This window comes from Parasteatoda tepidariorum, chromosome 2 (assembly GCF_043381705.1).
Source record: "Parasteatoda tepidariorum isolate YZ-2023 chromosome 2, CAS_Ptep_4.0, whole genome shotgun sequence".
NCBI lineage: Eukaryota > Metazoa > Arthropoda > Arachnida > Araneae > Theridiidae > Parasteatoda > Parasteatoda tepidariorum.
In genome coordinates this window covers 19,365,082-19,390,236 of record NC_092205.1, presented here as the reverse complement: position 1 = coordinate 19,390,236, position 25,155 = coordinate 19,365,082, and the positions used below count along the sequence as shown (strand labels likewise).

The following is a 25,155-nucleotide window of genomic DNA, read 5'->3' as shown; positions in this document are numbered from 1 at the left end:
CCTCATCAGGACGCTTATTTCATACTTTGCCTAAATAGCATCTGGCATTATGTATAATGCCGAGGGAAAGTATGCAATACTTCTCATATTTCATACTTTGCATTTATACATATATATTAGTAAAGGTGTCGAAGTTTCTCTGCAGCATGAAACTTTTTGTCGCTAATTGGGGTAAGATGGTGGGGGATATTGAGTGGAACTTATTTCTGTTTTAGGAGGTGTTTTTCATAAAAGCGTTTATTTTCGTGAGAGATTTTTTAATTTTTTTTTTTTTATGGAAGGAGCAAAATGATTCCTTGCATCATGACTCTTTTTCGCGCTTTCTTAATAGATATGATTCAGATTTGTGAATTTAGGTAAAAGGGAAAGGATACTGAGTACGACGTATTTCTTAAGGAGGGGTTTAATGTAAAATGTTTTTGTTTATTTATGAAAGATACGTTATTTTTAATTAATTTTTTGAAAAGGGGCTGAAACTATTTCGCGCTTCGCGCATTATAAAAAAATTTCTCCCTATTTTAACATATATGATTCTGATTCTCTAATTGAGGTTAAGGTAATGGGTCTGACTTTCACGGTCAAACCTTCTCCGACAAAACTTCGCGAGAGCAAAGATTCGCGTGAACATAACTTCGACAGGACAAAACTTCAAGTAGGAAAATTCTGAAATTAATAGTTAGCATTAAATTATAAATGATTCACGCATTAATTTAAATGGAAAAAAAATTATATTATGTAATATTAATAAATTCAAATTCATAATTATATTAGAGTAATCCCGATTAGTAACTAACATTTAACGTTATTTATCATTGAATTTGAACAATAACTATGATATTTCTATCTTTAATGCAGTTAAAATGTAAAATAAAGCAAAATTATTTATTGGATATTTCATCCTGTTCCTTTTCCCTTCCATTCTTGCATTTTTTTATTCGCCTTTTTGCTAACAAATTTGTCTTCCATATAAATATTACTTGAATTTTTATCTGTAATCAAATGCCAAATTATAAGCTGCTTATTCCACAAATTGCAAATAGTTTTTCAATTAACTAGTTTTGATAGCTATTATTAATTTTTTTTCTATTTAAGATTAAAGAATAAATTTTACAGTCAAATACAAATTCCTATACTAGTTAAATAAAATATATTAAAATCAAATTCAATAGTAAGTAATTAATTTGAATTAAATGAACTTTCACTTTGAAAGGATTCTTAATTTCTTATTAAAAGTTAATTTTTTTGATTTCCATGATTTATTAAATTAATTATTTTACTATTTTTCTCGTGTTTAATTTTCAAAAAAACAGAATGAATGTGATTTTACTAGTAAGGAAGTATTGTTGTTTTGGAATACAGCAATAGAAAAGGTAGATAAGAAACGATTCCTTTGAGAGTTAGTAGGGGGGTGGTTATTCAAGGAAGTGAACAATTCGTAGTCGACGTTGATGAATGGGCAACAAAGGCACTTCAGAATGAACTGCTCTGAAATGTATACAGGGGTTAATCCTATGAGTGCAAGGCTCACCCCAAGAGAAGAAATATAGTTTAGTGTATTCAGAGGCACTTGAGTTGATGTTTAAAACTGCAAGGATGGGAAGTTATGCTATTGGAAATGATAATGGTAAGTACTTATGCCCATTCTATATATAGTTGAATTATTATGAAATACAGTACAGTGCCGATTATCCGAATGTGGTTCGGTTAACGAAAAGTTCGGATAGTTGGAAAGTTGTTTAAAATCTAGTTTAAATGATTATTATTTATGCACTAATTTCCCTTTTCTCACTTTTTCCAGGCTTTGAACTGGAAGTACTATTCAAAATAGCTCTGTCTCGTTTAAAAGTTTTTTTCTGCAATTTTTAAATCGTTTTTATTTTAATTTTTTTCATTTTCAATTTTTTTTATCATATTTCAGTTTTTTATAATTTTTTTGTTGTCAATTACTGATTTAAACCTTTTTCGTTTATTTTCCATTGCAAAAGAAATCCAGCTAAGACTTTTGTTTCAAAGAAGATGCTCTTTTTTGAGCAGCCCTTATTCTTTTTAAATAAATCAACTGAACTGGATTAACATCATTTTCACGTTCTAGACTGTCAAAATAAAGCTCGCAATCTTTAATAATTATTTTCAGTTGAAGAGGGCTAAAGGGGTATGTAGGTTTAACTGTATAACAATAGAAGATATATGTATGGCTACTATAAGAAAACTGCTAATAAAGGTTGTAAATTAAATATGATCATTAAATGTAGTGGATATTATTTATTCTTCTAAATTTAGAAAAATTGTCAATAAGTTGAAAAGTATTCTAAACTTGAAAAAAAAAAAAAAAACGAATTCGGACATAGTTCGGATAATTGGACGTTCGAATAATAAGGGTTCGGATAATCGGCGTTCTACTATACCAATAAATAATTTTTAATGTGAACATTTATTTTCGGTAATAAAATTTACTGAATTGTAATGCGAATTAGATAAGTATTTCCTTATTAACTTTTGAAGAGAAAAAAAAAACACTTTCCGTATTTTTTTTTTTTTTACTTTTCTTTTTTTTTTCTTCCTATAAATCGGAAATGTTGTTTTTCACAATGAGGTGACCAAGTTCGAGTCCCAGCTATGCTGTTTGACACCAATCCTGCTCCTTGATCGCACCAAACACAGTGCTGATATAAAATAATCTCAGTGATAGACGGATCAGAATCCCTTTCTCATCGTGCTATCAAGGCGAGATTTTCGCGGTTTTCCACTACATGTAACGCATATGAGGGCTAGTTACAAAGTTAGAAGGCTGTGGAATTCAGCAGTGGTAGTCGTAGGCTCAGAAATAAATTGGCTGTTCAACATCGATTATAAAATAAGTTAATTATAAATTAAATTAAATCGGTTTATGTTTCCGATCGCTTACGTGCCTTTATATATATAATACAAGGATGGCGCCAGACTCTGCCCGACATGGGGTCAAGTTTCCCCAGACAGGGGGGATCAAATAAATTAATTCAAAATATTTAAATTAAAACGAATTTTATACTTTAAATTTTTTTCTCACATCATTTTTTTCAAGTGTGTTTCTAAAATCACTAATACTGGTACCATAATGTTCAGATTCCCTTTAATGTAAATTTAAATCAATTTTTTTTTCTGTTATCGATGTATTTTGTTCTGTATGGTACAATTTACCATACATTGTAAGCGTAAAAATTACTTCTGCAATGAAGAAAAATAGTTGTAGCAGTAACCGCTATACTCTCAAAACGCAAAAATTATTCGTTAATAAAAATTTGAATTTTCATGCACACTTAACAAAACATTTAAAGAACATTTTGTCATGAAAAGTTATTTTTGTATGCATCGATTGGCTTTTGAATCATGTATATGTTTTGCAAATAAAGTTTTAAGTTCATTTTTTGCATCTACGTATTATATCTAAAGATATCATGCCCCTTTTTGAACGAACTTACAAATGGTTACGCCCATAAAATTGTAAAATTCGAATTTTTTTTAATTGTTACATAGTATAATTTTACGGACAAAAAAAGGCTATTTTAATCAGGGGACTCGATGTTAATATATATTGTAAATAAATACAAGGAGACTTTTAAAATTTCGCCTTGTGATTCCTTTTTTTTTTTTTTAAAGATGCTTCTTAAGTGAATATCTATATGTCCGGCAAAATGCTAATTTCTCCATTTGAGAAAAAGAGTAAGTCCATCGGCTTAAAATATAAGATTCAAACAATATAGCTTAAATTTTTAATTATTTTTCAATTTGAAAATTTTAAATTTGCGTTCGAGAAACGAATATTAACTAACTTTCATTTTTAAAAAAAATTGCCTCACATGGCTGCTGTTTGTCTGTCTATGTTCTTGTTTCTCTGCAAAGCTGAAAGCACACTTTCTACCAAAATTTCTGCTTCGCCCTGCAAAAGCTTATACATATTGACATACGCCTGCAACGAATAACCTTTCACACAGTTAATTGATTATTGTTTACCACATCTCAACGCGTAACATTCTTTCCTCTACGATTTAAATTTGCTTTTGCTTTCATTAGTTACGAATTTTAAGTCACAAAAAATGGACACTAAAAATTAAGAAGTTATGGGACTAAATTTAGAAAAATTAGAGTTTTTTTAATTTTATTTCTCAGGACTTATTTGACCGACTTTGCTTAAATTTTGTATTTTGACATTTAAAATTGCAAAGGATGAAAAAATTTTAAAAAAATTGGGCTTTAGAAAAATTGGGCTTTAAAAAAATTGGGATATAGTGAAATACGCAAAAACTAAAGTTAACATTAAAGGCTCCTAACTTTCTTCCTGAAAAAAACTATTAAAACAATATTTCTAGATTGAAACTACTATATTTTGGGGTTTAGAAATCCGAATTCGTCGAAAAAAGGTACATATGTTTAATCGGATAACGTTTTCATGCCTAATTTCCTAACTTAAAGTATCGTTTGGAATAATTAATTAGTATATTTGATGTCACCCTCTCGAACCATTAAGAATGAGTCCTAGAACATGAAGATCCGAACTTAAGATTAAAATTTATTCCGGTAGGTTCATTTATTTTTTTGCGCGCTGTACATTCATTTGAAGTATATGTCAATATTGCTGATAATAGCTGAATAACTTTTCTTTTTTATATAAAAAGGTAACTTAGCTGGTGGTTATCCATATATATATGCTTTGATAATTTTAAAGATTAAGATTGAAAGAGGAAAATAAGGTGAAATGATGTTCACTTTCAATATTAATATCAGATATAAATAAATAAAAACGTCTTTCAGTTTGTCCTCTTTTGTTAATTTCATAGTAATAGTTTCGAAATAATATCTCAATGATAATATCTCAATCTCGTCATATCTTAAGAACATTTTGCTTTTCGATTGAATCGAAGAAATTTTCATTCAATTGCAAAAATTCGTTTTCCCGAAGGTATTCCCCATGCAGAATATATAGTTTTAAATAGTTATAAAATATTTAATATTTTTTATATTTGTAATATGCGTCGGAAAAATTATGAATCTCGATTTTTGAAATCCCCGTGCAATAAATGGCGACGGATGCACGTTAAATCTGTCGAGTCACAAAGTTCTCCATGTTCCCGTAACAAATCAATACCTCTGGGGGTACTTATCCAGGAGTTTCCTTGTCTTCTGGATTGGTTCAAAATTACAAGGCTACGGAGTTGAGCAGTAGTAGTCATAAACCCGAAAATTGGGTCGGTTGTTCAACGACGGATAAAATAAAATAAAATAGCAAGATATTTAAATTTTTATATAATTTTATGGAAGGTAATTTTAAATTGTGAAATACAAAATTTGAATGAAATCGGTTGAATAATTTGAGATAAATAAAATTTTAAGCAGACTGACTTTTTTAAAATTTAATAACTCAGAAACTAATTGATCGATTGCTCTGAAAGCTTGTATTTTGAAATTAAAAGGATGTAAAAATATGTAGAATATACAACTCAATATATTTACTATTATTTAATAAACTAATAAAAAATAACAAATAATTATTTAAAATTATTTTTGCTTAAAAATTTGTGTATAAAATGTTTTTTGTAATTTTACGCAAACATTTTTCAATACAATCAAAAAGTTCTCGAGATAATGGGCTATAATCGAAGAGTGAAGTTAAAACTGAAGGACCCAAACTTTCAAACTCTCTTTACCATAACTTCAGACCATATCTTCCAGATTGTGTCTGTTTCCGCATTTTGAAAATTAAAAACCTAAAACTATATACAAACTTGTATGTTTATCCAGAACAGAATGCGTTTTTCTGTTCATTATCATAACTTAAAATGTGATATTGACTCTTTGTAAATGAAAATATGATTAAATCAAAAGTAATCAAGGTGTTCCCTTTTTTCATTTCATGCACTGTACATAAAATAAGTCAATGAGAATCTGTTACGTTGATTAATATATATTTTAAGATATTAAATACGAACAGTTTAATTGTTTTTCTGAATCAATCAACAATCTTTTCACTACTAAGAAAATGATAAAAAAAATAATAAATTAAAAATATCTTGTTACTGTTTTTCTCTTTTTCCGACTGCATATTTATTGTGTTGATTAAAATATAAACCTTGAATCCGAATAAGGAAATGATTTTCCTCATTTAAAAGCATTTAAAAAAAAAAAAAAAAGATGAAAGATGATTTTGCTCGAAAATTTCAAAAAGCAATTATCTGATCCCATAAACCATTGATAAAGCTCATAACCATAAACCTCAGGCTTTTGTCAGTTATTCCCACAGCAAAGAGGTATCCCCTTTCGCCAGAAGAAAGAATAGCAGTTTGAAAGATAAGTTTCCAAGAAAATGAAGTCTGTGGGAAAGGATTTCTAAAGGACTTGGAAAAGTTGTCAATTTCACCTTGTCTAATCGCATCCGGTCTCTAGTTTAACAATGTATGGGCAAAGTTATGAGTAGTGCAGTGAAACTACAATTACATCGAATTTACAATATATTTTACTAATTTTTGCTACTAATTCTTAAAAATAAATAAATAAAAACTAGAAAGTTAACTACAAAATTTTTTATTAGTTATTTGTAAATGAATTTTTTACATAATTTAGAAAAAAATGTGACCAGACTACTGTTTGTCTACGATAGGTACTCTGACCGCCACAAAGTCTGCGACAGTCTGGTGCTATGGAAACAAGAAGAGGGCATTTTAGGGAGGGTAGTTTCGATGATAGCTTGTATGGGAAGTATACCAGATTAGCTAACTCAGCCACCAGTAGGAGACTTATGTAATCTGATTCAAGAACTTTTTTAAAGATTCGAGTGAATATTTCTTTCTTACTTAAAATGATTCTTTTTACTCAATCGGTTGCTATTTTTTATATACAAATGAAAAAAAAGAAGAAAAAAGGTGAACAAATTCTGACATTAAGGGTTGAGCAGGTTTTTTAAATGTTACTTTTTAATTTTACGTTATTTATTATGAATGTTCATTGATTGTTAAGATGGTTTAATTTCTAAACTAGCACATTTTTTAAAGCCGTTAGTTTCTTTTATTATTTGAGTTTTCTGGAAAAAGTGAAGTGCTTAAACTTATTAACTCTGATTTTTAAAGGAGATTAAACTTTTGCTGAAACTAGAAATAGTTCACGTTATCTGTGCCGAAAAAATATTAAATATCTTTGTTTTTATTATTTATTTTTTACTTTTTTTTTAAACTGAAAACAAGTTACCGCAAAATTTTAATAGCGATTACACCCAAAATTTGATATCATAATTTTTACATTTTTTGTTGTTTTTTGAAAAGTATAGATTATACAAAACAGTAGCCCAAAATGATTTTTTTTAATTTAATTTATTTTACAAGATGTTAACAATTAAATTTCAAAGTTCTTTTTAATTAAAAAATAAATATCTAAGGATAGAATAAATGGATTTTAAAAAATTGTATCTCATTTTGCGCGGAAGTTCTTGATAAAATAGTTATAAATAAAATATATTCTTCTAGTTCCAAGTTTGAACTCAAAAAATAATGTAAATAAATTATAAATAATTAATTATTCATAATATTATTCACCTCAAATTCTAAATTTATTATTTAATATAATGTTTGTTATTTTGTGAAACTTTAGTTGAGGTTTTTAAATTCCCTCCAAATCAACTGATACAGCGCGATTGACAGATCAGTGGAGTGGAGTGGCAGCGGTGCAGCGTATCGCGAAAAAAGCTATAACTTTTTATGGAATTGCAATCCACTTTTTTTGAAAAGCCATTTTGTTCAGAATAAAATTTACTTTAAAATGGGTTTTGTTTTAACTTTGTACGACATTAACAAAATTTTTGTTTTTCATTTTACAACTTAAGTTTGCAATAAAAATTAAATTTTTTAAACATTTGTTTTAGTATAATTATTTCATCAAAAACTTCACTTATTTCCGAGTAAAATGAGATACATTTTTAAAAAACCCATTCATTCTATCCTTAGATATTTATTTTTTTAATTAAAAAGAGCTTTAAAATTTATTTGTTAATATCTTGCAAAACAAATTAAATAAAAAAATCGTTTTGGGCTACTGTTTTGTATAACGTGTACTTTTTAAAAAACAACAAAAAATTTAAAAATTATGATATCAAAATTTGGGTGCTACCGCTGTTAAAATTTTGACTCTTTTAAAAAAGAGAAAATCGAACGATCTAAACGATGTTTCAAGAGCGAATACTTATTTCTCTTCACTCTATAGTTTAGAGTGAACACAATAGACAGAGTAGCTAACACAGTGACTCTCAACCACTGTGCCGCGGCACTTTTGTGTGCCGCCAAATTCTTAAGATGTGCCGCCAAATATTAGAAATGATACAATAAAAATTATAATGCTTTTTTTTATTATGAGTAAAGTTTAAATTAAAGNTTTTCCACGCCTTAACTACGTGAACATGCTTGTCGGCGATTGTCTTGTCTCTGACAATCTTAACAGAAGTTAAAATACAAAGGAAGTGTTTAAATTGTCTTTGACACACAATTTTAAAAAATGTTGAAATAAGTAGGAAATTTAAGGACTATTAAAATTATTAATTAGCAAAGGAAAGCAAGCTAAATATTAACTATCAAACAGAAATAACAGCTAATCATCAAAGTAAGCTATGCAATTAATAGTTATAAAAACAAATTAACAAGGGATAACTGACAAAAAAATAAGCTAACAATTAATAATTAGCGAAAAAAACTAGTTAACTAGAAATCACAAAAAAATAACAATGTAAAAAAAAAAAAAGTTAATAACTATAGAAAACAAGCTAAAAATTAAAATCTAGCAAAAAAATAAATAACTGTTACTAACTAATAAAAAGTTAGTCAGAAGAAATAATAATCCTTTAATAAACGTGCTTTTGAAGTACGTATTATTTTATTTCGCATTCAAAATTATTATCACAAACTATTTAACACAGTGTATTATAGTTATTTAAACAACTTTTAAACAAGTTTTTTTTTTTCATTGTGTGCCATCAAATTTCAAAATCGTTAAAAGTGTGCCGCCACAAAAAAAGGTTGAGAATCCCTGAGCTAACACAATAGACCGAAGAAAGAGGTCTCATTTTCTCTCACCAAAACCAGTCTTATAATCATACCTCGTTACCATAGTCACTGCCACACCTCCAGACGAATGTCTGTCAGACTAGACCCGAGGAGACTTTAATATTTTCCCGATGGGGGAGGGGGGAGCTGACCATGCCCGACAGGGGTGCAATTGCCCCCTGACCCCCTACTGGCACCGCCCTTGTATATATACACACTTGGTATATAAATAGGTTATAAACCTGAAATTATTAATTTCTATACGTTCCCTTCATCCCTATTTTCATATGCTAGCTATTGAGAAGGGGTTAAGAAAAAAAGTAAGAAACAGAAGCTAAAAATTTTTATTAAAATGCAGGTAATACAATTATTTTACTAAAAGTTTTAGTAAAATAAGTAATCATTTTATTGCAATTGGGAATGCCAATTCATTTTTAATATTTTATGAATATACATTGCAAATCTGCATTTGTTGATTTACAAACACGTCATCGAAACTTTTATATATCAGCAATTGCGACTAGGTTTCAAAAAATTGTAATAAACACAATTAGATTAATTGCTTAGTGAGAAAATCAATTTTTTAATAACCAGTGAAATGCAATCTACTTAATTGCCTTTAATTATTGAATATGAACTTAGAGTCAAAAGTGATATTTTTTAATGTTACATAAATATGATATATAAGTCCAATTTCATTAGAATTATAATATAAATAGTTCTAAATTTGTGGATTTAATAACATTTGCGTCATTAACATTTGAATATATCATTGATTGCGACGATTTAAATCTTTTTTTGTAAAAAATAACTTTTTTTAAGAAAATTATTTCTGTACAAATTGCTTTAACTTATCATTTATTTTAAATATTAGCTATTTTTAAGACTTTTTTTTTTTTTGAAAAACATGTTTTTTGGGGAAATATTAGAATACATTACTTATTAAGAGCTACGATTATTGCATATTTTAGCACATTTTAAGGCCGTCCAAAATGACTTTCTTACGATTCTAGGAAAAAAAGATACCAGAAAAAAAGGTACATGAAAAAAAAGGTACGGAAAAAAAGATCCCCGGAAAAAAAGATCCCGATAAAAAAGGTACTTGTGTTGGGAAAATTCTGTAGGGGAAAATATTTAAAATGAGAAGATTAGATAGAAGCGCTTTTTGCTGTTCCGTACATNTTTTTTTTTTTTTTTTTTTTTTTTTTTTTTTTTTTTTTTTTTTTTTTTTTTTCGTGTCGCGCGTTTTCAAAGTGCTTTTTATCCAATTTTTGTTTCTTATTTATGCATTTATTCTTAAAAAGTTAATTAAATATGAAAATGTTCAATAAAATTGTTTATTTATTTATTGAACATAATAAATAAATAAATAAAATAAGTAGAGAAATTAAACATACCCAGCTTATAAAAAAAAGAAATACCGCGAACACCCTTTTCAAAAAATATCATTTAAAATAAAAGATAGCATATTTTATATTAAATCTTCCGCTTAGAAAAATAAAAGCAATAAATTAAATACACCCAGCTCATAAGAAAAGAAATACCGAAAAGGAAATATGCGAAAAGGAATCCCTACGGATTTTCCCTATGGAGGTACCTTTTTTACCGGGACCTTTTTTTCCAGGGACCCTTTTTTCCGTACCTTTTTTTCCAGGGACCTTTTTTACCGGGACCTTTTTTTCCGTCTACCCTTTTTTACATATGCTGGATAGAGAGCTATATGCTTAAAACAATCTTTCCAATTCTGAAACATCAGCCGTGTGTTGTTTTTTAATGAAAGCGTTTTTATCTTTTGTTAAACTTCCGATGCAGTTGTTTTATATTTCCAGTACTTGGGAAGATTGTTCCACATTTAAATTTAATATTTTTTCAAATGAAATAGCTTATGCTGATCCGTAAGTATTCAATTGGTTTTTTTTTTTTTTTCTCAAAATTTTTGAATCTTTTTACACGTGATTTATATTGGACGAGTAAAAAAGCAACACGTCATGCTATTTTTATATTTCTCATGTTATTCACGTTGCTCGCGTTATTTATTTATTCTCTTGCCTGTTCCTGTTACCAATCAAAATAAAGATAAATTTAATTTATTTTATGACATAGAATATTTTTTAATCAAGTGCCCCATGAATCCTAAGAACTTTTATTAATTACAGGAATGAATTATAATTTGGGACATAAATTTATAATTAAACTAATTAGTTTGAAAACAAATACGTATATTTTGTTAGTGATGTATACCAGGTATTTATTAGAAATAAATTTCTTAATATTCTACTACACTAGTACCTAATGTAATAAGAAAATGTGGTATAACTACCGCTAATAATATTACATATCTATTCAGTAGTGTATAGGACTAGTTAATTCGATTCTATATTGAGGTACTGTTTGATTGACAAAGTTTAACATAGTTGATCCAAGCATACCCACTAAACTTTAACATTACATTAATTTCAACTTCTTGAAATCGATGTTGTTATATGTGTTTAAATCCAGCTAGTTACAAAAGCTCTCAATAGTTTTTCTATATTACCACAATACCCAAAGGTACAGGTTATCTTTTTATATAATTTCATCAAATGAGTAATTTTCGAACAGTTAAACTAATATCATAAAAAATTTCTTAGTTAGGACTTAGAATAACTTTCCTAGACAAATTGGACTTATTTCAGGGTTCAAGATAAGGAGGTGATCAGGCTACAAAGATTTTACTTGATTTCAATACATGAGATAAATGCGGTTTTTGTTGCACCACCCTTAGCAACTGGACAGGTGGTCAACTTACTGGAGTGATTAATTTGATATATTTTACTGTATTGTACTATCTATGATAAAAAGTAAAAACAAAGCAGCTTTGAACACAGTGTTTGTGCAAATACATTTTGTTCAGATTTAGACGTTTCTACATTTTCTTTCAATATCTCACACAGAAAAGCAAAATCATGTTGTTTAAAAAAATGTACATATATGCTTCTTATTTGAAATCATCATATTTAAATCAAGTATTTTAAACAAAGTGTTTTAAACATAACAGCCCTCATCGAGGTAAAAATGCAGATATAATATTATTTATATTCTAATCGTATTGCATGTGGTCATTATAGTACTTCTTTCATTCATCGCCTACTACGGATATGATAAAGTACATCACTGAATTTTGTATTATTTGTATTCTATTCTTCGTCAATATTATGTTAATGTCTGTTATGATAATGATAATGAATGTGCTGAAAGGGAATGGCCATTTGCAGAATTTATTTTATTTTTAACGCCAATACTAACTTATGCTCATAAAGAAGTATGTATGATTAGATTTTGATCAAGTATTCATTGTTTAAATTTAAACTAAATGTTGTTGTTTTTTTATTAATTTAAGAGGCTCAAATCTTCAATTCCCGTGCTTGTTTCTTTTTCATCATTGTTTTTTTTTCATTAAACGTCGATAAAAAATATCATTTTGTTTATAAACTATATAATTATTATAATTTTATGCACACGCAGGTTATTAACATGTTAATTACAACGAAATGAATGGAAACCAAGATTTAAAAAATAATCAACTGTACTTGAGAAAAAAATTTTACTTTAAGAATACAGAACGATAAGAAGTAATAAATAAGAGGTAATTTTCCTTGTAAAAATATATAGTAAGTGTACATAATAATATGTAACGATTACTTTAAATCACATAACACATCAAATAGGAAGCTGTTTTTTTTCTTCTCTTGAAACTTTAATATAGCCTAAAGAGTTCAATACAAATGCTAAAATTTATGCCTGGCTACATCAAAGCAATCACGGTTTTTTTTTATATTTATTTTCATATTAAAGTTTACATGAAGAAAAGCGCGAGCTTATAAAATTAAGATCTCGAGGGGAAACTTTTTTTTCTAAAACAATAGTAATTGTTTAAAGCAAGGAAGGAAAAAAAAAGCTTAAAAACAGCTCTTAAAATTGAAATAACTTTTAACAAATGGAAATTCCGGATAACAAATCGCATGAAGTTTATAAATAAAAATGGTCATATGCATTTCTGCAAATTGCAGAGTTCCACGTGATTTTCTAGTACAATTTTAACAGTTGAAAATTCTTGAACTATTTAACGAACGTTAATTTTTTTTTATTCTCTCGTACATTTTTTCTCTCATTTTGTAAATTCAAGTTTCCAAGTGTCTGCTTTTGCAGAATAAATCAAAATGTAACATATAGAAAAAAGAGTGAAAAATTAGAGAGAGAAAAATACAATTACAAAAGCTTTCAAATGAATGATAATTTCGAAAATAAATAAATTCAGCTCGTCAAATTTCAATTTTGCAGTTACATTCCCTTGGGTTTCAGAGTAACCAGCATGGTATTTTTTACAAACTTAACAGTTAGGGATTTTCGAACGAAAATCTAATTGTTTTTATTCCTTTGTACTCCTTGTACATATATTTTTCATACCACTGTAATTTCAAGATTCGAAATCTTAGTTTATTCCTCAATCTATGGTTTTTTCCTCAAGATCTAGCTGCAAGTTAGACCAAGAGGTCATGAATATTTATCACATTCTTGATAACGGACTTATCTACCAAGATCTTTTAGTCAAAATTTAAAAGCGCGTCCGTTTTGTCAGATGCAACCCATGTTGGACTAGTAACGCATTCATTCTCTGTTTCACTCTCGGCAACCGCGATTTTTCTAATTTCGTTTTTCCTTTTTTTCTGAAGATTCTTTACTGTTTTTCTTCAGGTAATTTTTGTTTTCCTTATTCACGCCTGGCGATAATTGAGAATGAGCTCCTATTATAGAGCATATGAAATATTTGCTTTAAACAGAGAATGGCAACAAAAGTTTGCAGTTTTCGAGAGCTTAAAAAAAAAAAAAAAATAGTGAGTGGAGTCCCTCCGCTCGGAAGAAGTTAAACTTCGCAACCTGCGACGTTAATTGTAGAAGAATCAGCAGTCGTAAAAGGATCACTAGTTCTATTCAACGACTCTTTTTCCTGCTCCGCTCGCTTCCATGCTCTGTAATCACGGTAATATTGTGCATTTTTCCCTCGTGGACCTCTTGAACCAGCGGAAGTGCTCGTGGTTGCCTCATCGTATCGCCCTGGGAAATGTATTTGTATTAATAATGTATGTGAATGCGTCATAATGTAATTTCAGAAGAGAAAACCTAACAATCAATTGATATTCACAAGAGACGTACCTTGACATAACCTTAAATCCGTCGCATTGTCCGTGGGATTGTTTTCACTCATTTTTTACAATTGTTATCCACTAAATTTGAAAATAAAAAATACTACCCTATCAAATTATATGTGTATCAAAACAAACTAAAAAAATATTTATAGAAAAACAATACTTTTATGACTTTTATAATTTTTATGCTAGTGAGAACCAAAACAATATGGAAATGAATGAGGGAAAACTGGATCCTACCACGTGATTTCCCGACCAATAAAAATGTAGCGCTAAACGTTTAACGCAACCTTGTTGGAAGTCGCATAAGAAGTATAACTTCAATAAGCTCCCATTCTCCAGGATTGCCAGACAGGAATGACGTGAACACTAGTAACACAGTATATTAAAGTAAAATACTGAACGCGGTATAATTTATACGTAAGAAAATGGTTATAGCATCTAAATTGAAAAAAATATTACCAAGATTAGTTAAATTATTACCAAGATTAGTTAAATTATTACCAAGATTAGTTAAAACTATCTAAAAAATCAGTGCAATAAATTTTTTTTTTTACTGCTTATCTTAAAAATCAATTTTTTTTTATGGATGTCGAACAATTTGGTCTACAATTGAAATTTCAAAATTTGAATGAGACAGTCACTCTCGGAATCAAAGTTAAGTTGTTACAGGGTCAGTTATATCTCAGTTATGTCTCCGTTCTATTTGAAATTTCTTTGAAAATGTATTTTTTATTTATCAATCCAAAATTTATCTAAATTTTAGGGTATACTTCACAGCATATTTTAATAGAGTTAATTTTTTGCACCCTTTATTATTTCTATTTCTTGCTTACAATTACTAAAGTTATGCGATTTAATGCATAAATAGTATGGGACTTTTTAAAGTTATGGGGTTTTTTTGAAAGTTATTATTTTAAAAGTTATGGTTAATAGTACTTTATTCAAATATAGAAATAGTACTTTATTTTAAGCAATTTATTTATTATAAAAAAAAAGAAAGTAAGAACTAAAAAAATGAAATATTAATTTAGCTTTCATGCGTATACTTTGCATATAAAGTATGAGAACTCCACTTTCGCGATCATATTGAAACAAAACAAAGTTTAAAATAAAAAAATTATGGTTGCCTTCCTCTCTTACTCAAAGGTAGAAAGTGACTTGAGTTTCAAAGGCAATATTACAAAAAGTAATAAAGATAAAAAAAAATTGACCCACACTTTCGTGAATAGGAAAGATTGAAAAAATTATTGTTTTTTTTTTTTGAATTGATCACTCCGATTCTTAAACAAGAAAAATCGATTCAAAGTATGACAAGCTCGCCATAGACTTTACATGTTGAAAGCAGAATTGAAGAGTCTGCTTGATTCAGCACTTTTCTCCCGGCAACAACGATTGGGAAAGCGACTTTCTGATCACATGAGCTCGCCCCGTGCTCTTTGTTCGCCAAGTGTTCCAAGTTCGCCTGTATTTTACTATGTAATTGTACATTCACAAAATTCAACTAACTAGTTTAAAAAATTTAAAAAAGTGAAAAGAAACGAAAATCCTCGAGCCGCAGTATTTAAATTATGTTTTTATTAAGTTCTCTAATGACATTGTATTTAGAGTATTTTACACAAATATGAAATATGATCGAAGAGGATTTTTTTACTTCTAGAAAGTCATTCCTTGATGGTTATGTGGTATTTTTCAGACAGCTGGATATGGAATTAATTACCTTTTAATTTTTCTAAAATACTGTTTTTTTCTGAAATAATATTTCATGATTTTATATTTTTGTACTTGATCATATATTCAAAGCACATGCCTTACTTAGATATATGTTATGTAGAGAAATCAATTAAAGTTCATTAAACCTTGAAGATGACATTTTTTTAAAGCAATAAATAAAAGATACATAATAATGAAAATAACTCATATGTAATGTACATTCTTTATACATATTTCTTCATTTATTTTATTTATTTTTCAATACTAAAATTCTGAGGAACCTTTTTTTATAATATACATTCACATTTAAACGGTGGAGCCTAATATAGTTTCTGAAGACTCTCTTCTCACTCTTATTTATGATACACTCTATAACAAAAAAATCGAAGCACCAAGAAGCAATCATCCGATTGCTTCTTGGTGCCAAATTACAGTGGTGCATGGCTCGATCAGGCTGGAATGATGCCGACCGAGGGCGTATAGTCTTTAGCGACGAATCCCGCTTCTAACTGTGTCCTGACGATCATCGAAGACGTGTTTGNTTTCTGCCTAACGGAATAATTTAAATTTGTAAACGAATTTTAGTATCAGCGGCTAAATTAATACCTGCGAGTTTTCAAGAGTTAAAATAGTAATTTTAATAGTTTTCAATAGCACAAATAGTTCTGAAGTTCTTAGAGATTTGACTGGGCGTTGTTTGACAATGTCGGGCATAAACATAATTTTAGTAAAAAATGAACTAGGTAAAAATGTATTTAGTAAAAAATTTATTAAGAAAAAAATTGTATTATTAGTGAGGTCAATAAGAAAATTGAAAAACGTAATAACAAAATCCAACATTTTTTTTATTTAAAATGTATTAAACAAATGCATAAAACTCGAAAATGAATGAAAATAACTTGCTAATTAATATTTTTATTCATTTTGCAAAATAAGTGCATTTCGAAAGCATTTTTTTTTAGAAAGTTTACTGAGTTTTAGAAAAAGTAACGATTTCATTCGACATTTCCGTTACGTTCCCTAAAAAAGTAACGAAAGTACAAGTAAAAGTACTAAATTTAAAAAGTAACGAAGTACAAGTAAAAGTACGTACTTTTTACTTGTACCAGCGGTACAAGTAACGAAAGTAAAAGTACTGCCATATATGGTCAGGACACAGTTGGAAGTGAGACTCGTCGCTAAAGACTATACGTCCCCGGTCGGCATCATTCCAGCCTGATCGAGCGTCGATTTTGCGCGTCTTAGTGCGTTCTTGGTGCGTCGATTTTGTTGTTATAGAGTGTATTTTCTGAAGGCTTTCTTCTCGAGAGTTATACTCTCAATTATGTTATTTATTTAAATCATGTGGTGTCCCTGATTGATAATAATACATCAGATTTTAACCGAGTTCTTTTTTATTATGCAAAAATAAATTTTCAATCACAAATTTGTAGTTCTATGTGTAACAAAGATGCTAAATATTTTTTAAAAGCATCATTCTGGAATATTTTTCACTTAATTAGACGTAATGTATTTGAATAAATTCTTATGCGCTTTAAAACCGTACATTTGCTAATTTTTTTTTCCGTCAGCACATTAATCGCTAAAAAAGTGTCTATAAAAAATTTTTTTTCGTATTTTTTTTATATTTCTACAAGATTAAAGGAAATTATATTGTTTAACACATCCATTATAGTTAAAAAGCATAAATTTAAATTTTAGATTAAAATTTTAAATTTTTGTACAGCTCCCGAAGACAAAAAGTGTTAAAACAATAATGCAATATAATAGTCCCTTGTAAAAAGTTAATAAAAATGGTAAAAAAACACTTCAACCTAATTTAAGTTGTAACCGAGATATCGACATTTAAAGTTTGTATCCAATATGAGGGAGATATTTGACTTGCTTACAGTTCTATTTGAGTTTATTGCACGTACTTTAATATTTCATTATTTCTTATTCGCTATGTCAGTGTAGTTTAAATAAGTACCAAATATTAATTGATAGTATTAAAGCTAAACGTAGTTTTAATATCGATACTGTGGAAATAAGTATGACTATTGAATCGGATATATATGTCTGTCTGTCTGTCTCCGAGAAATTTACTTGATAATAGTAAGTTGCACTTCAAGTGATGTTAAATGTAATTACTCTATACGAATTCCACACCAAGCTCGCACCTACCACAGTGCTGACTGCTGACGTAAAATATCCTCAGTGGTAGAGAATCATGGGTTAGAGTTTTCTTGCCATCAGACTAACCTTGAGAGGTTTTCGCAGTTTTCTACTCCATATAACGGTAATGAGAGTAAGTTTGATCGAAAAGTTTTCCAAGATAGCTAGTTTGATCCAGGAGCTCTTTTGTTTCGTGTTGGGCTCAAAATTGCTAAGTTACGGAGTTGACCAAAAGTGCGACGGCTGTTCAACGACGGTTATAAAATAAAACAAAATATGTTTAGATTAAAGTGTAAGCAAAAAAATTCTGCTGCATTTAACCTACCCATATTGAGACAACCACCTTGTTATTTAGAATCACTGAATATATTATTATCACCCTGAGAATTTCACTTACGAATTCACTTAAAAAAATAATGTTTCTAAAATATATACCATTTTTAAAAAAATAAGAATATTTTTCTAAATAATAATTTCCCTTAAAAAATAAGTAATGATTTTAAAATTTAATAAGATTGTTGAAAATAAGAAATTTTTAAAAATATAAGTACTGTTATCTAAAATAAGAAATCCCTGTTAAAAGAACACATATGTGTTTTAAAACAAGAAATTCCTATAAAAATGCCTTTTTTTTTAAATAAATAACTAATACTTATTTTTCGAACATAAATGTTGCTTTTAAAAATAAAATTTTAAGAAAAATGTGAATAAATTTTTTGATTGTTGAAAATATAATACTGCTAGTTCTTCTTGCTCTTTCAAACATCCTAAGTGTATGATCATGTAATCTCTTTTTTTTAAATACCTTCCACAGTTCTAAGTCGGACAGTTTATGGCTAAAAATTAGTTGAAAAGGTTGCATCTCAAATATAAGGATGCTCTTCCTCTATATTTTGTTCTATATATTTCATTGACAATAAGCTCTGTGTCAAGCCCTGTGCCTAATCATGCCAAGCTAGTTTACCGGCTAAGCACAAGAATCAAAAGAGGCTTTGAGTCCAGAGGGAGGGCAGTTGGACCCAAAGATGAAACAACTACGACAGTTGTTTTTCACTAGACAATTAAATATGAAACAATAAAAAAAAACTATAATTTATCTTCATTGTTTGAAAAAATAGTATGCAAAAAAATAATCAGCTGTTTTGCATCGAAAAATTTAAAAGCAGCAGAATATTTTTTTTAATTTCGTAACAAGTTTGATTATCAAATATTCTGAGCCTTCTTGTATTAAGAGGTTAGTGATGATTTGAAAACGAGCATTTAACTTGAAATAAAACCTAAATTAAAATGTTAAAAAAAAATAGTATATTATTGAAAAAAAATCTACGTGGTAGCGTATAAAATAAAGTTTTGAAAAATGAAAAAAATGTAATTAATTATTTGGTCAAATGGTTGTGTGTAACACGCGCTGCCAGGTAATTAAAAAATTTATTTTAAGATTAAGACGATATATTTAACTTTAAAATACTTGGCACGATTCGGCAATTCTATTTTCTAGGTAGTGATATAGAACAGTGGTGCGCAAACAAGGGGTCGCGACCCCTGTGGGGGTCGCCAGAAGTTTTTTGGGGGTCGCCAAATTTTTATGAAATGCATTATCCCTGCATGCTGCATACCATACAGTGTACATATAAAGAGTGAAGCGCCGCCACTCACTGTTTAATTGCAATTTCATGCTGTCCACTCTTTCTTTGACCGTAATGCGTAATGTATTCTCTATCTGGCTATCCGTGGAAAAACAATATCCCGTTTTATGCAAGAATGCCATCAGAGTGTTAATACAATTTGCATCAATGTATTTATGTGAAACTGGATTTAGCAAACTAGTTTCAATAAAAACTAAATACCGCTCGCGTTTAAACCCTGAAGATGGTATGCGAATTGCAATTAGTAACATACATCCAAACATCGATGAGATAATTAGAAACTTGCAGCCACATACATCTCATTAAAGGGCAATTTACTGATTTTTGTGTTATACAAAAAGTATTTTCTTAAAATTATAAATAAAATTAATATGAGTCAAATATGATGATGTTTTTATTCGATGAAACGAAAGAAATGCTCGAAATATACATCGTATTTGTGAACATTTATCTCTAGGGGTCGCCAAAAATTTTCTCTCTACAAAAGGGGTCGCAGTCGAAAAAAGTTTGCGCACCACTGATATAGAATATCAAAACACGATTATAATTGCTTGACAATTTTAAATATATTATATCATATCAATTTATACGTATGTATATTGAAATTTTATCAATTATTCAATGAACTTACTAAAAAAATGCTTATAAAAAAGCGTATATATAACCACATTTTATTTGAAACATGATTTTATAAAACTCAACATCTGTTAATTATAACGTTTTATTTGAATCTCTTTGCTAAATTACGAGTAAATTTTCAGATGACTTAAACATTGTATTTCATAATTTAAATAAAAGATTAACATTCGGCTATCAGCGAAAAAAATATGAATGAAATTTTACGCTTCACGTGCATAAGTAAAGTTCCTCGTACATTGACCACATTTAAATATTAATCTGCCCATTTAAATGGTTCTACATTTCTACAAATAATTTTTTAAAAAGTAATTAATTTTAATTTATCTCGGCTTCTACTAAATAAAAACAGTTTAAGCTTTAGATTTTGCTTTTGAAATATACGTGGGGTTATATGTTATAAATAAAATTTATACCTCATAATTCTAAATTTTTTCATACACAATTAAATTAAATAATAAATAATTATTAAAAATTATTGTTTTTAATTGAAATTATCTTTTGGTAGTTTCATAAGGGAGTTTTTTTTTTATTTGCTTATTTAATAAGATATGACAATAAGAAACACAAAAAGAGAAATTAACATTAAGGGGACCAAAATTTCATCCACTCTATTAGGGTCACAGTTTCCAGATCGCAGTTACCCCATATATTTTGCAGGTCAATGATCCAAACATGTAAAAAAATATATGTTTATTCAGAGAAATTACATTTTATGTCTGATTTCATAACTTTATTGATAAAATATAAGCAAGTTTGAGGTTATTCCCAGAAACCATTTTGACACTTAGTACGTGAAAATCCGACCATTAGAAAAAAAGTTATTCATGGTGATTTTTTTTTTTTTTTTGGGCAGAAAAAGAAGGTAAAACGAATCACAATGAATAACTTATTAATATTTCAAGGGAGTGAACTTGAATATGCTAATCAATTAGTGCAGGCTATATTTATAGTAACGAAGTTAGATACTAAACCGTATTTTCTCTGAATTTCTTACAAAAATTATTTACTTCTGAACACAAATGTGCATCGTTCATTGACTTCTTTTTTTTAAAGTTATTAATATGTATTAATAACATAACTAAATACGATTGATAAGAGTTTTTAATGCGTATCACTTTTTATGTAATGTCCATAGCTAAAATCTTTCATCATACTGCAAACAAAATATAGAGTCAATGATATCAATCTGCGACAACTCATATTTTATGCCCTGCAATTTCCAGTTAATCCAACTACAGGAAATTACCACTGTGCAATTCCACGAAGACGTAGTTAATAATTGGTATTCAAAAATGTATTCAGTAACCGATTTGTTAAAAAATACCTTAAGTTAAAAAAAAAGCATACAAATTTGCGTTAAAAGCAAAAAATCGTAAATAGTAACTGAATCGCATTATGCATAACCTGAGTATTCTAAACAATACTTGATTTCTTTTTAACCAGTAACATGTAGATTAAATATATGACTTAGTTTCGTGATAAATTACGTATGCATTATGTTCTTTGAACTGTTTTCATTCGAATCTTTAATTCAAAACTAAAGTTAAAAATTGTATTTTACAGATGGAGTCTGCAAAGAAAAGAGATCTGAAATCTGGACACTCAAAATTTCAAAAACAGAATCGACTAAAACAGCTAATTTAATAAACAATTTTTCTGAACCTCCTTCCCTGCAGCGCATTGCAGTAGTGTCGATTGCAATAGGGCTATGGACGGTGCCTGATATAAGAAATGAAATGGCGTATTATTTCTTACATGCAGATATCGAAAGTATAGAAAAGTTACAGAGAAGAATATTAGACAAATTGTCCAATAGCTCTTTGCCCTCATTGCTGAAGACCGAAATCTCTTACGTTATTCGACCCATTATGGGGCAGTTGTGGAAAGCGTTTCGTAGTTACGGTAGACTGACAGGATATCAACGAAATCTCAGGGAGTATTACATAAAACATGGTACAATTTATTGGACAGTTGAAGGAACAATTGACAAAGTGAAATCCCTTACGGAAATTTTCGATAATGGAAGCTTAGATAGTGGCCATTTGTATGAGATAGCCTGCTCTCACTGTTTAGGGGAATATGCTACAAATTTGTGGGTGAAAATTCCAGAAGAATTAAGAAACCGATTTAGAATCGCTTCAGATAATGATTACGATGATGATTTGATAACATATTGGACATGTGTCCTCGAGAATAATTTAGGGAGTTTTCTAACTAGACTCATTGATCCTGATAAAATATACGATGATAAGCTTAGTATTGATGTAAATATGATTGCTTGTTCGATTGAAATTGGTAACATAGTCGCCATAAAGTTTTTTTGGAAGAAATTGTCGGAGCAGGAGAAAAACGATCATTTGAGTAAGTGGCTTTTGCAAGCTACTCAACAATGTATGGAATTTGAAAATGACTCGCATAATCAGTATTCGTCAGAATTTTTTGATGTTTTATGTTTTTTATTATCTCATGTCAATCGTATAACTCAAATGACCGAATTTTTTCGGAATCATTCTCGCGTATTAGTGTTTTTGTTCAAAAGTTGGCCATATCAAAGAATATTCTTGTCCACTATTTTGGAACTATTGGATAATCTTCAAGAAGACATTTATTCATGTATAATGCATAATATTAGTTCTGAGATGAGTAAAAGTGGAAATGAGATGATGATTTTTAAAGAAATATGGAGTGCCAGTTCATTGAGACTAAAACGATCATATCTGAAAAATAAATTTCTTTGCTACGAAGTGCTGTTTCGTTTGCTGCAATTAGAAAATCTAAACATGGCTGTTTGGATATTAAATGATGCTTCCGAAGAAGAGATTAAACTATATACCTGCTTTATGTTTTTTCGGCCTGAATTTAAGCGTGCTATTTATTCAAGCAATCTGATTTCACTCCACATGTTATTATCAAAATCTACCTTGCCACCAGAATGTTACCCCTATAAAAGGAATGCTTTAGAGCAAAAAGAGCTTGATACACTGATGAAATCGTGGTTTATTGGATATGGAGATTGGCATATTTGTATTGAGTGGATATGCGATGGTAACATCCAAGCAGCTGAATCTTTCTTGAGATGGGCTTATCAATCTGTGTCAATTGAAACATTGAAGAATGAAATAGTATCTCCGTATGTTATCTACTTGGCCTTAATATTTTTGTCCAACTATGAACATGTGCAACAGTTTATGAATTGTTTTTTCGAGACGAGAGAGGAGATTCAACAATTTAAAGCAAACTTTTTGCGAGTAAGTGATAATGATTTTTTCAAGCAATTAATAGCAATGCCGTTCATTGCATCAAAAAGAGAAGGCGATGTGTTACAAAAATTTATAAACTACAACTTGTCTTCTCTTGAAAACATTACAGAATTTCGACTTATTTGTCGTAGTTGTATAGAGTATGCACTGAGTAAAGGTTTTTTTGAAAGTGCCACCTTGCTTTTGAATGCATCTTTTGATAATATCATTGAAGTGAGGCGGTACAAAAACGAAATAATGCTATCTGAGAAAAGAATTAAAAAGTTTCTGGTCTTACATCAATCACTAACATATGTAAACTGGAATCATGCGAAAGAAATTATAATGTGGTCGTCACCTCTAACCCTAAAGACAGTCACGAAAATAAAGTCACTAATTCTGGAGCAAAAAACTAGTCACTCTTTCCAAGATGAATTGAATCCACAGATCTCATCTCTCCTTGATTTACTGGAGAATGTTGTTGAGAAAGATGATAGCTGAACATTTTTTGCGAATAAAATCATATTCTCTGTCAATTGACAAATCATGTTGAATGCACAATCACTGTCAAACGATTAATTGTCTTATAATAAATAGGTGACTCCATTTTTGAGTGTTAGTTGTTTAAAGTTAATGAAACCATATCCGTTATATATTATTTATCACAACTTCTATAATTAATTTAACTGTCACAACTTTATTATTTTTATTTTCATTAAACCTGAAGAAAAATCAAAAATTTTACGTGATTTATTTTTTCTCACTATTCCCAAAAAACAGTCACTAGGATACACTGTCCCTGGCCAAATTATTAGATGTACTAAAATATTCTACTTAAAACTTAATTATCAGGTGATATTATACAGCTTTATTGTTTTTACGCTGCTGAAACCGGTTTGCACTAGTTTACGTTCGTGTATCAATGGGTTATATAAATTCGATGATTGGAAAAATTAGATCGTATATAATATAAATATAGAATACTTATTATACCAGGTATTATATTAGTATATTATAATAATTAGACAAAATTATTAGATGAATTGTAGTTTTTTAATTATTACATGTTTTGCACGTGTTTATATGCTATACTTTTTTGTTTAAACATACATGTAAAGGGTTTTTTTCAAGGTCACTTTTTATGTACTTCCTACTTGTATTTATTTTTAACGCAATGCTAACCAATTGATACACGAACGTAAGCAAATGCAAGTTGCATCCACGTAAATACAATAAGGCTGCGTAGTATCACCTGATAACTAAGATTTTACATAGAATCTTATACTGCTTCTAATAATCTGGCAAGGAATTGTATATATAAAACAGACCTGAAAAAAATCTTTGCCTATACCGAAGCACTGGAAAAAATCTTTTTTTTTCCTCCTTTAATTAGAACAGAGGGAAAAAATGATTTAGCAAAGTGGTTTAGGGGTGTTAACTATAAACTAAATTTTGTTTTTAATAATATTAAAGATAACATATAATTTGGATTAAAAAAAAATGCTGTGTGAGAAAAATGATA

General features: G+C 28.9%; 2 protein-coding genes across 2 annotated transcripts in view; both read left to right on the top strand.

Moving 5' to 3' along the window:
• Positions 1-1,450: 1,450 nt before the first annotated feature.
• LOC107445201 (uncharacterized) lies at positions 1,451-24,244 on the top strand. The gene is made up of 2 exons (XM_071177246.1): positions 1,451-1,624; positions 21,958-24,244. The coding sequence occupies exons 1-2, from the start codon at positions 1,576-1,578 to the stop codon at positions 24,132-24,134; spliced, it is 2,226 nt and encodes a 741-aa protein (XP_071033347.1). The 5' UTR covers positions 1,451-1,575; the 3' UTR covers positions 24,135-24,244.
• The window catches only part of LOC107439415 (uncharacterized), a 246,436-nt gene continuing 224,484 nt past the window's right edge, over positions 3,204-25,155 (top strand). The window contains exon 1 of the mRNA XM_071177247.1: positions 3,204-3,214. The gene's annotated coding sequence lies outside the window, so the exon portion shown is untranslated. The remainder of the gene's footprint in view (positions 3,215-25,155) is intronic.

Coding starts and splice junctions, on each gene's coding strand:
- LOC107445201 (XM_071177246.1), top strand. CDS start 1,576: ATGTTTAAAACTGCAAGGATGGGAAGTTATGCTATTGGAAATGATAAT. Junction 1,625..21,957: donor TGCTATTGGAAATGATAATG/GTAAGTACTTAT, acceptor TGTATTTTACAG/ATGGAGTCTGCAAAGAAAAG.